Source organism: Protopterus annectens, chromosome 12.part0 (assembly GCF_019279795.1).
Source record: "Protopterus annectens isolate FY-2018-M chromosome 12.part0, PAN1.0, whole genome shotgun sequence".
Classification (NCBI taxonomy): Eukaryota; Metazoa; Chordata; order Ceratodontiformes; family Protopteridae; genus Protopterus; species Protopterus annectens.
In genome coordinates, this window is record NC_056746.1 from 528,293,228 (window position 1) to 528,306,213 (window position 12,986).

Consider the following 12,986-nt stretch of genomic DNA (forward strand, 5'->3'; position numbering starts at 1 on the left):
AATGGGCACAGTATTTTTTCATATAAGGGGTGGCGTAAGCCACAAAAATTTGGGCTAGGCTTATAAATGCCTTAGGGCAGATAGCCTAGTATAAACCTATGAACCTATATTCCAAGAAATAAACAGACACAAGTAGATGTTCAATCATTGCACTTAAGTCTATTTCCAAGAAAAGAAATTCCTGAAGTTTTCAAACCTGACAATGGTCAGCAATGCATAAGGCATGAATTCAAAAGACTTGAATGCATGTGGGAATTTAAAGATGCTATATTGAGTCCATACTATCTTCAGCCCAACAGTGGACAATTACTCAATGAAGAATCTAGACTTCCAAGATGACAGTATTACTTTGGCTCGCCCAGTGTAAAACAGAAAATGAGAAAAAGGAGTGCCACTGAAAATGTTTTTGGTAAAATTCAGTTACTAGCTAGTAAATACACTGTCTGGGTATCGGCAAAGAAGAAATTTGGAAAACCTAAAAGAAAATTAACCAGAAAAGGTGAAGAGAAAACAATGTTTGGGAAGGATTCTACAGCTGTTCATAAAACAAAATAAACAAAAAAAAAAGTTCAGGCTTCAGCTTTGGTTCAAGAGATAGCTTCCAGTAATTTAGAGGAAAAATAAATTAAATGTATTCACAGGTGATTAAAATACATAAAACATTGAAGAAATATATCAATTCAAAAAATAAAAGGCTGGAAAAAATGGAAGCTTTAACTAGCCATTCAAATGAACTGATAAAAATGCAAAAATCAGAGGCTGACAAAGAAAAAAGCTGGCTGAATATGAGGTTTCTCAAGAACTGTTTGTTTAAAAAAGAATTAGAATAGAACACATAGAAAAACCTGATATTTTCTGCATGCCACAAAAACTGGAAGGAACAGTGTGTACTCATTTTATGAAAGCACAAATAAGCAAATGGACTGGTGTTCCACAGCAGAATTTGTTAATTGAAAAGACAGTGTATGCTCTAAAGCTGGCCATGAGAAAGCAGCCAAGCCCTATATTAGTAAAGATGCAATCATACCAACAGAAAAAAATGATCCTGATAAAACTGTTGCACAAAGGCAAAGTATTAAAAACTGCAGACAGCACAGTATTTGTAGAAAATGATTATTCACTGTACACCAGGCAGAAGTGAAAAAATTATCCTAGCAATCAGGGAATGTTGAAAAGCAGGCGTGAGATTCAAGCTGCTGTATCCAACTGTCCTCTATTTTTTCTTAGAGGATCATTTTTTGACGCAAAACAGGCTAAGGAAGAAATAAAGTTTATCTAACAAAAAGTGAGTCTGCAAGCAAAAGGGGTGTCTGCTCATCATTCTTCTGATGGGAAGGTTCATAGACAGACTTTGCTAGTGAAACTTTTTCCAATAATTCAAAGAAAAATGCTTGAGAGAGAGAAAAATGCTTGAGAGAGAGAAAAAGCAATGGAGTTTACTAGAAGAATCAGCAGTATCTCGGAATTGAACCAGAGTCTAGTGTTGGGAGATGGAGCTAAAAAGGAAGAAGACTAGCAACTCTGAAATTAGTGAATAGATGGAACACTATAAAGCATCTAATTACATTTGTGAAATATTGTTTGCAAGAAAAAGTGGTTGAAAAACACTGGACTTTTGCTGACTGTTAAACTTGTGGATGGACTGTAAAGCATGCATCCTACTTCATAGGAAGTTAGTAGGCTATTGGTCCCGAGGCCCTTACAAGCCTAGCCAAGAATTCAGCCCATGCTCCAACAAGTCAGCACCCTATGCCACTGTCCAGCAGGGACACAGGTGAAATCCCAGGGTGTATTTTCTGGTCCCCATACAGTTATCCAGGTTGCACTAAAAAGGGTTAATGAGGTGCTCTGCTTTACGCAGAGAGGGAGTCTATGGGACACAAATCGGTCCCGCCAACAAGTCCTATTGATGTCACAGACCAGTTTGAGGTGGCATGTACAGGTTACTTGAGTGGAGCTTGACTTACAGATATGCAGCAGTTCCATTAGGACAGGGTCTGAGATTGCTTTGTATGCCAGACAGACGTCACCTCTGAGGAGTCTGTAGGAGACTGAGTAGAGGGACAGAACTTTTAGCCTGTGTAGGGTAGATGTTTGAGGCCCTGGATTCTCTGGGTGAGGAACCTCTGTGGTCTCTCCAGCTGCTGCATGTGCTTTGTGAGGTACATGCCAAAAGGGGCATTGTACTCAATAATGGGGCTTATAAGAGAACAATACAGAGATGGTATGACCACCATGTCCCTGGATAAGATATCCTTACTAATGTGGTGGGCCATGTAGAAAGCTTTCCATACAATGGAGGCAATATGCTGGTCAAAAGTCAGTTTTCTATGAACCTGGATGCCCACGTCCCTCACAACTGATTGCATGCTTAGTACCTTATTATCAACGTGATAATTTGTGGGGATGCCACTCTCCCCAGAAGGGATGATTATGCATTTTTTGGCATTCAGTTTGAGGCCATGTTTCTGGCACCAATCATTTGTTTTTGAGAGATCCTCTTGGAGGATCTCCACATCACTAGGGGAATTCATGACAGCACCCAGCTTGCAATCATTAGCAAACTTGGTCAGCCACTGTCCACTAGCTTTGGCTTGCACCTCCGAGAAGTAAATCCCATACAGCAGAGGCCACAAGACCGATCCCTGGGGTACACTGCTTGTTACAGGTTTACTACTTGAGGTGGCTTCCCCTATTTTGACTAGGTGGGTTCTATTGGTGATCCAGTTTGCTACCCATCTGGTAACATATGGGTTGATGCCTAGTTGAGAGAGTTTATCTATTATACCTGAGTGGGGAATAAGATCGAAGGCTTTGGCCAGGTCAAAGTAGGCAGTGTGCACTGTCTTCACCTCGTCTATGGCCTTGGTGACTGTCTCAAAGTCGACCAAATTTAACAGCCACGACCTCCCCTTGACAAAATACAGTGTTGGATCATGTGTGTCTGAAGGTTGCCAATGTCCTTGTTAATGAGGTCCAAAATCTGCTCCATGGCCTTGCAGATCAGGCTAGTTAGGCTGATGGGTCTATAATTTCCTGGATTGGTGGACACTCCACCTTTGTGCAAAGGGATGACAGTAGCGGTCCCCCACTCGGCTGGGACGAAGCCAGTACTCAGGCTTTGGTTGAATACGGTGCCTAATAGTGCTGCAAGTTCCTGTCTGAGTTTATGTAGGATGCAGCCTGGGATATTGGGAACCATGGAGGCTGTATTTTTTGCCTTTGAGAGGGCAGTGATGACTTGCTCCCTAAAGATAAGGAGAGGGAGGCAGTTACTGGGGATGTCCTGTTTTACTGATGTGCGGGGGGGGGGGGGGACAGTGGAGTGAAATTTTCACTGAACCTGTCTGCCAGAAGGTTGGCTACATCCACAGCATCTGTATATGTGGTGTCCTTGACCACCAGTTCTGAGCAGATCTGGGTGCTTCCCTTGAGACTGTGGACATATGTGAAGAAGGCCTTATGACTGTCTTTAGTAGATGTGGCAAGTTTGGACTCTAAGTTTGCTTTGGAGGATTTCACTAGTGCTCTTATTTGCTTGTTCAGGCTAAGGACAGACTGCTTCCAATTAGGCACCTGCTCCTTTCCTGGTCCTGGACAGCAATTTTTCCTTTTATTACAGAGTTTATTTATTGTAGATGTCCATCAGATAGGTTTACTCTTCCTTGAGTAGGATGACTTCATCCTGTCTGGTATTCCTGATTCCATGCAGCTATAAAAATGCTTATATAGTACTTTGGTATAGGTTTCGACATATGTGCCAGTTCCTATGGAGGGGGATGGGGGCTGTGAAGCTGTTTATACCTTCCCTCAGGGGGATGTAATAAGCTTTGGAGAAGTTTTTTTGTTTGACCCTAGCTAGGGCAAGGGGGGATCGGGGGAGATGGTGACTTGGAAAGTGACTGCTTTGTGGTCGGATCTTACCAGGGATGATGACACTGTAGGGATGCTGCAGTGGTTAATCATGTTGGTTAATACCAAGTCCAAGATATTTTCACCTCTTGTGGGGTCATAAACCAATTGGTCCAAGACATTTGCATTGACGAAATCACAGAATCTCTGGGTATTTGTGTTTTAGCATGAGTATTTCTTCCACTCTATATAGTTGGATAGTTAGTCACCCAGGATCAGGGTGTAAAGGGTTGAATCTTGATAGATTCAAAGAGGTCCAGACAGGTGGAGTGGGCAACTTGTGTCAGAGTTGGGAGGCCTATAGCTCAGCTATGATATGAATAGGGGTCTTGTCAATTGTTAACTGCACCTGGAGTGTTTCCTGTGTATCATACTGTTTGACCAGCCTAGACGCGTGTGTGTCTTTTATATATATTGCAACTCCACCTCCTTTTGTTTTGCTGCCTACGGTTTGGGGTCTGAATGAATATTACGAGTAACCTGGTATGGCTGGGTGCTCTCCACAGCTCTGCACCAGGTTTCTGTGATTGCACAAATGTCAGCTTCTTCCAGGGTTAAGAATGCTTGCAACGAGTACAGTTTCATGTTTAGACTCTTAGAATTTAGCAGCATGACCTTTAATTTATGTTTTGATGACATTTTCAGGTTGGTAGTTTTGACTTCATGGCATTGCCTAAAAACAGACTGTGGAGGAGGCAAGAGCCTTTGCTAGGAGCCTGAAGCTCAAGGGAGACAGATGAAGGCCATCTCTGGCAAAGCATCGTGGTTTGTCAATCATGTCATCCCAGGCTGCCATGTACATCATCATCATTACTGTTTAGAAGTACACTTAAAAGAGGAAAACTAAGAACATTTTTATTATTAGTATTTGTATAAAATATTTCCCTATATAAACTGTATGTTATACAGAAACAGTTTTGTGTAGTGTGTAGTCAGAGCTATTTTAAATGGGGAGGGGTCTTTTCAGCGACTGTTGTATGGGTTAAAGCAAACAAGCAAATTCTTTACTTATAAGAAATATATGCTTTACAGTATAACAAAAGGCTGGGCAAAAGCAAGTTTCAGGTTGATATGCTGTTATCATGGGCTGCTGGGGTATAAGAGTGCATTGACTACATTATATGTACAAATAGGATATTTTCTCTCTTTATATTACAAGGGTGAATGTCTAGATTACTACCTTTGGCTTACGCAGAAAACAGGTGTTTTTGTACGCATGTAGGCTTTAAAAATAAAATCATGAAAGCCATGAAAACGCTAACTTCTTACAACTGCAAAGATATGATCTTGTGTGTTTTCCATTGGTAAACGTTGAATGGAGTTGAGATGTCTGCAGCTGAGGGAAGCTGTGCATTTTCTGAATGAAATTTAGAAAGACTCATTGCTGAGTACAATTCCAAGGAGACTGTCTGCAGGTTAAAGCAGTTAATCTTGAGAATTCTGACTATTCTTGGTGAGGGAAATGCAAAATTTAAGGTACAAGGGTAAGCAGTTCAGAGAAAAAATTAAGTTTGAAATTATGGGAAGTGAATAAGAGGTAACAACCTCCCTAGCAGCTGTAATACTTTAATAGAAGTTAATTTAGTTTTATTTAAAGATATGCAGCACACCTTTTCTTAGGGCTAAAAGTTAATACTTTCTGAAAGCACACAAGCTGTTTTTCATACTGGGGAGGGAAAAAGATGTAAGAAAAGGACAGACAGTACTCTGTGTAAGTGGGAGCACAAGCTTTTGCATGGGTAACCTTTATTTTCGGTTAGATAACACCTGCAGGTACAGCAGTCGTTTGAGCAAACTGTTCCCTTCCAGAGAGTTAAAGTTCATGTTTTGAAGATGTACCTTTTTTGCTTTTGTTCCAAGTTAATAGGGGATGGAAGTTTTTTGTAATTATTTTTTGAGGGTTTTCATTATAACAAAATGTCTTGAAAAATGTGACAAATGTTCAAATGAAGATGAGAACAAAACTACAAAAGAACAGCCTGCCAAACATTAGCATATGCATATAAAAGAAAAACTGGAAATACACATTTAATAAAACCGGTCATGTTAACAAGGTGGGGAACAATAGTCTCATCATGATGGCTGTGCTGTCCATATTATTCTGGAATGTGAATGGCCTTACAGGTATAGACAAAAAGGAAAGAGTATTGAATTATATTAAGAAATGCAGAGTGCAAATAGCAATGACATAGGAGACTCATTTCGAAAGAAATGAGCATGTGAATTTGACAGAGGACTTCAGAATGAATATTCAGAAGAAAATCAAGGACCGAGGAAATGGGGAGTAATTACACTAAGTGCTAGAGAGGGTCCAATAGTAATAGATGGGGGGGGGGGGACGGACAAAAATGGTAGATTTGCATTAGTAAGGGGCTACTAGCAAGGGAGAAGTATTACAATGACATTTATATCCTACCAAAAACTGCTATTATGGAGCTTAAGAAAAATTCACTAGAAATAATCAGCTTTCAGCAGGTAATACTTATAGGTGGGAACTTGAACAGGATTTGCAGTATGAGGATGTATCATGGGGCCCTAGAAAGAAAATATAATGAGAAAGAAGGTAGATTTCTTAAGGAATTCTGGAAAATACTTGGTATGGAAGGTGTGAATTCAGTAGTAGGAACTCTTGAAAGAATTTACCTATTATTCCTTGAGGTATAACAAATGGGGTAGACTAGACAAACATATTTCACAGGAACATGTCCATTTAATTGAAAGCTTTGACACATCCAATAACTATTCCTGATCAGGAACCAATAAGCTGAAAATGCAGGATAATGAAGCAAAAGTAAGACACTGGTGTTTTCTCACCTACCTGTTAAAAAGAGACAAGGGTCCAGGAAAGTAAATATTGTGGGAAGAAATATCCAGGGAATTGTTATGGCTAGGGCTTGTATAGGCCCTAGGGCCGATAGCCTAGTACCAACCTATGAACCTAAATTTAAGGAATGGGTAGTGGAAATTATTTGAGAGTTACTAGGAAAGAAAAATATATTCAGACATTATAGCTAGTGGATGTGATAAAATGAAAATGGAGTTTAAAAAATAGGGTTGAAATAAGAGAGAAAGATATGTTTAAGAACCAACAGAAATTACTTACAGGGGCTGACAAACGTTAAGGTATTGCAGAACGAGACAAATCTCCCAGAACAAGAGGAGGAGCAAATGCAGAGTGCTAAACAGAAAATATGGGAGTATCTGGGTAATATGCACGAGTTTAGAAAGACTGCAGTTAAAGTAACTACTTTTGATAACTCCAGAGCACAACCTTTTAGTCCAATGACTTGGGCAACAGAATGTTGTTAAAGTGTTGTTGCCAAACTTGGGGAACCTGTAACAAAAATAACCAGAGATCCTGTAGAGGTTTTATAGACATTCCTGAAATTTTATGAAAATTTGTATAACACAGAAATGTAGAAATCAAGAAAGAGTACTAAGAAACATTTATGGGAGACAAATTATGTCAAGGTTGGAGGTAAAAAAGACTCAACAATTAACAGTCAAGATAAAAGAAGAGTGAAAAACAGTGATGTATACTAAATCTTCAGGAAAGTCTCCAGGAACAGATATTCCTGTGAAGTTTGGAAATCAAAAGGGATGAAGGTGATACAGATCTGTTAGATTTTTAACCTTATTTTAAAAGGAGGGGAAGCACCAACATCTTGGAAAAAGGCTGTGGTGGCTGTGTTACCTAAAGATGTCGAAGACCCTTCAGACATAGCTTCATATAGACCCATTTCAATTTTATACCATGATTTCAAAGTGTTTATGTCTGTATTAGAAAGAATGGCAAAAGTATTTCCAAAATTGATAGATATGGATCAGAGTGGTTTTGTGGAGGGGGAGCAAACATTTGACATTAATAGAACAATGATGATCCAGAAGGAGGCACAATATAAGAAAATACCTCTGTTGTTGTTGGGTCTTCATGCAGAGAAAGCATCTCACAGAGTAAGCTGGGATATTAAGAGTAGGGGATTTGAAGCATCTGCATTCCCTGATATAACAGGGTTAATTAGAAGGCTATATGAAGATCAGAGGTAATAACTAAAGTGGGAGGGTTCTTCTTAGATAAGCTGTTTGAACACAGGAACCAGGCATGGGTGTCCTCTTTCCCCTTTATTTGCTTTATATTTAGAAGTCACTGGCAAAGAAAAGAAGGGACTCGGGAATACAAGGATATAATAGGCATGGTAATCAAGAAAAGTTGGTATTATCTGCAGGTGGTATTATTCTGTAATTGATAAATCCAGAAAAGGACACCTCAGTCTTATGCAACATTTTGAGACAGTTTCAAGTCTTTTGGGGATATAAAACTAATGAAGACAAAATAAAAGATATAGACATAAATCATGCACTCACACACAAGTTGGTCCAGCAATACCCATATTTATGGGGACATAAGATAATTTAGAAGTATGGATTAAAAGTCTTCTGTTATGCCAGCTAAGGATATGTGGGAAGAGACTAAACAAAAGGTAATACAACAATTGTGAAACTGTAAACTTGCTTATGGATAAACTCAAGGAGAAGTTGTGGACAAAACTTCCTTCAATTCTTTATTAAATAATCAGGGAGAGAAAAAGCACAAACGTTAAGTGGGGCGAGTTGATCCTTCCAATAGAACAAGGTGGTTTAGGGTTTATCTGATTTGAAGAGATAACTTTAGAGCTTACCCAGTTAAGGTTCACATTAGCAAAACAAGCAGAAGATTATAATTCAAGGTGGAAATAGACGATGATGAAGCAAGGGGGGGGGGGGCAGTTCAAGAAATATAGTGGGATTTTGGATGCAGATCCTTAAGAAGAATAAACCATACAGAATATCATATTCAAAAAGTAGCAGAAAGTAATCATAGAACTAAGGCAATACGAAAATGGAGAAAGGAGATTTTGTTGATAGGGATGACTACAGTTACAGCTCAAGAGAACAGCCAAGAGGGGGTGGAATATACCAGGGAAAACTGGCAAAGAAGACAAGGTATTGGGAGCAAATATCTAGATGGGGAGAGGTAACAGAATGGGACGAAGCCAAGAATACATTTGTACTGCAGGCTAGAGACTGCTTTCCATGTCAGGGATTTATATCAGAGTTCAGGCAAGGAGAAAGGGATGGGGAATCCCAAGTTAAAGACCTGTTCTGGCAGAGTTTTTAACAATCTAGAACAGAAGCTACTGTTAAATAATGGATAATCAGTAGGGATATAAAGTAATGCATGATAACTAGGGAAGTCAATCATACAAGACTAGAAAAATTGGAAGAGAAGCTGGATAAGCAAATTCACAAGGAAAAAATGGCAGGACATGTATATGGCTCTCAAATATACAAGTCTAGAAGATTTAGGGTTTTTATATGGGAGTGTTTGCATAGATATAGTATATAACCCAAGCAAACTCCAAATCATTTTTCCTCATGTAGATGGCAAATGTTGGAGGAGTGATGTGGAAGAAAGAGGTAACTGAGAATATATGTTTTGCGAGTTGGCAGACTTAAAAATTCCCTACAATGCACTCTGCTAGAAATATTAGGTGAGCAAATGGGTCTAAACAAGATTTTTTTTTTTTTTTGGAGCTGAGATACAGGAACTGAATTGCCTAGACACAGCCAGGTCTTAAGTTTAATTCTGGTGACTGTCAAAAAAAAGTAATTACTACGAAATGGAAATCAAAGTCTAAACCAACTGTATCTGAAGTACTGAATATTGCAATAGAGATAAAAGAAATGATTATGTCGCATGAAATGCATCTAAACATCTGAAGTGTCTACTGCAACTTCCCCAAACCCCTATCAACGACTTAGAACACAGAACAGACCAAAAACTCTGATTATGTTTACACCAACCAAATATTTCATAAGAAACAAAAAAAAACTTACTTATACCATGCATAATCATTTGCAGCAGAGATGTTACTTCTGGATGCATCAGTTTGCAGGAACTGAAATTTATGAGATATACTTTCTTCCTCTTCATACAATCTGTTCTCTGATGAAGTGCTGTCTCTATATTTAGAAACCCTACTTTCCTCCCATATGTTAAAGTCACTAAGAGTTTCCTGGTATCTGTGGGATTTTTTATAGTAAAGCTGATCAACAGCATGGTCCCAGTCAATTTCTTCATGCCTTCTTTTCTTCTTCTTTTTCTTATCTTTCTGTCTACCAATTTCATTGTTTGCATCTGCAAACTGTGACTCTGCATGGTCCTTAGGAATGCTGTAAGAAAATTCATAAAAAAATTACAGCAACACTTTGCATCACTTTCTATGTCTACAACTAAATTCTGAATGAGTTAAATGTCAAAGCACTACAGACTGCATTTTGAAAAAAAAAAAATCAGGTATGCAGATCTAAAATGAGTAATTCTATTTCCCAACCCATTTTTTAGTCTAACTCTTTGAGGAAGAGTACAAAGAATATGAAAGATGATCTAAATACAGTAAAAATGACAGTGACAAAAGCTTGTGAATTGGATGCAGATCACTCCTTGAATTATGTTATGCACCTAGTTCACTAAAAAATCGAACTGGAAAATACGTGCTACAAAATAAAACAGAAAATAGTAGGTAGCCCACAGATGAGTTAAAAATGGAATATCCTTTATTGAAACACACATACTCAACTGTTTGTGTGTTTCAATAAAGGATATTCCATTTTTTAACTCAACTGTGGACTACCTACTATTTTCTATTATTTAGTAGCTTATTTTCTAGTTTGATTTTTATTAGTGAACTAGGTGCATAACAATTCAAGGAGTGAACTGCACGCACACCCTCCACACTGTGAAGTTTCTTCTTGGTTTGTTTTTCACCCAGTACAGGTTGCATACTAGGTTTTCTGAGACTTCGAGGGATACCACAGATGTTTATTTTTGTTGTTCTCCATACTTAGGTGATTCAGGACTGATCAGTGGACTAAGCAATGATGTCTGGGAGGACAGGACTGCTGAGTATCTGACCTGACATTACTTGGGTGAGGGAATGCACTATCACACAGACCACAAAGAACACCGGATGAGAAATACTAGCAAATTAATGCAAGGAATTAGTATCATTACTACAGTGACACAAGAAAATAAATGCTTGCAAGTGTCAAGAAGCTGATACTGTATATTTGGGTAGGAAGAATAAAGCAAATGGCAGAAGAGGGCATGGAGAAAAATAGCCAGAACAATATACAGTTGACTGTCTTTGATCCCCAATGCACACCACTCTCATCACTAGAGTGATTAAAATGGCATTACTGGGAAAAGGAGGATGTTCAAATATTTGAGCTATGTGGAAGGAAACTGAAATGTAAGGTACAGCTGTGTAAGAACTTACCATAATAGAAGATGCATAAGTAGATCATTGCTGCAGCAGTCCTTATTACTGAATTCTGATGACAGGAATCCCAATACCTAATCTGACTACATGCTCAGCACCCTTCCCCTCTTCCAGCACCGTGGAATGTTCAATCTTTGGTGACATCAGGGTGCTTCTTGTATAAAACCATCTACCTTTAACATTTTACAGCTTTCTTGCAATGGAAGAAAAGTACAGTTTTGTACCTACCATAAATGTAGATGTCCGATAGATATGCAACTGCACTCATAACATATGGGTTGTCCTGCCTCAGGCAGCCCTCGGTCGGCCGGATTCCAAAGTCTGGGTCCGACGTCGGCTGATGTCGCATTTCTCTCCGACGTCAGAGCGGCTGCAGTACATAAGCATCAGCCGACGCCATCTTCTTCAGTGTTTCTTGCCCCAGATGCCAGGTGCCCTCCAAGGAAGGCTGTAATCAAATTGGAAGAAAAACAGATTTCCAGACAAATAAATAAGCAATAAACAGATACACCATAACAGATATCCCCAGCTAAGGGTAACAGGGATAGGAGTGGACCCAAGGCATAGAGGGGAAGGAGGAGGAAAACCCGACTGCAGTTGCATATCTATCGGACATCTACATTTATGGTAGGTACAAAAAGTACAGTTTTGTACCTACCATAAATGTAGATGTCCGAGAGGTATGCATCTGCAGTCCTAACATATGGGTTGTCCTGCCTCAGGCAGCCCTTCGGTCGGCCGGATTCCAAAGTCTGGGTCTGGCCTCGGCTGATGTCGCACTTCACCCGACGTCATAGCTGCTGTGAATTGGGTATAAAGGCATCACCCGACGCCATTTTCCTCAGTGTTTCTTGCCCCAGATGCCAGGTGCCCTCTAGGAAGGCTAAATTTGGATAAATGCAAATGATTCCAAACAGTAGAGAGCAAATAAAAATAAACATGTATATACATATATACAAACAAATACACCATAATAGATTCCCCAGCTAGCTACAAGATGGGCAAATACCCTAGGAGTACCACAGAGGGGAAGGAGGGTGGGTAATCCTGACTGCAGATGCATACCTCTCGGACATCTACATTTATGGTAGGTACAAAACTGTACTATGTCCTTCAAGGATGCATCTGCAGTCCTAACAAATGGGTAGAATACCATAGCCAAACTGGGGGAGGAGGTACTAAGATGATTATGGTGTAGTTAAGATCCCTTGTAAAACAGCAGTTGCAAAACCTGCTCGGGATCTGGAGTATAAAGGTAGATTATAATGCTTGGCAAATGTATGCACGGAGCTCCACGTAGCAGCCTCTAAAATGTCTTTGGTAGCCACTCCTCGTAAGAAAGCTGTAGTAGTGGCTGTAGCTCCTGTGGAGTGAGGTCTGATGTTTTCTGGAGATGTCTTTCCATGAAAAGAGTAACAAAATCTAATGCAATTTCCTATCCATTTTGAGATTGTCTGTTTTGAAATTGCTTTTCCTTCCATTCCTGTTGCATATGCTACCAGAAGCTGGTCAGTCTTTCTATTGTTCTTGGTTCTGTCCAGATAGTAGCGTAATTGCCTGTGCACATCCAAGGTATGTAGGTAGCCTTTCCCCCCTGTTCTGTGGGTTGGGGAAGAATGTTGGTAGGTGGATTGCTTGGTTCAATGATACCCTGGAGACCACCTTTGGCATAAAAGTAGGGTTAGTTCTCAAGGACACTCTATCCTGATGGAAGATAAGGAAGGGCTGTATTGCCATTAATGCCTGTAATTC

General features: G+C 39.6%; 1 protein-coding gene across 2 annotated transcripts in view; it reads right to left on the reverse strand.

Annotated features, from left to right (window-relative positions):
- USP42 (ubiquitin specific peptidase 42) overlaps nucleotides 1-12,986 on the reverse strand; it is an 815,107-nt gene that overhangs the window by 16,132 nt on the left and 785,989 nt on the right. For both annotated transcript variants that reach the window (XM_044089669.1, XM_044089668.1), the window contains exon 16: nucleotides 9,790-10,125. In XM_044089669.1, coding sequence (XP_043945604.1) covers nucleotides 9,790-10,125 — 336 coding nt within the window. The remainder of the gene's footprint in view (nucleotides 1-9,789; nucleotides 10,126-12,986) is intronic.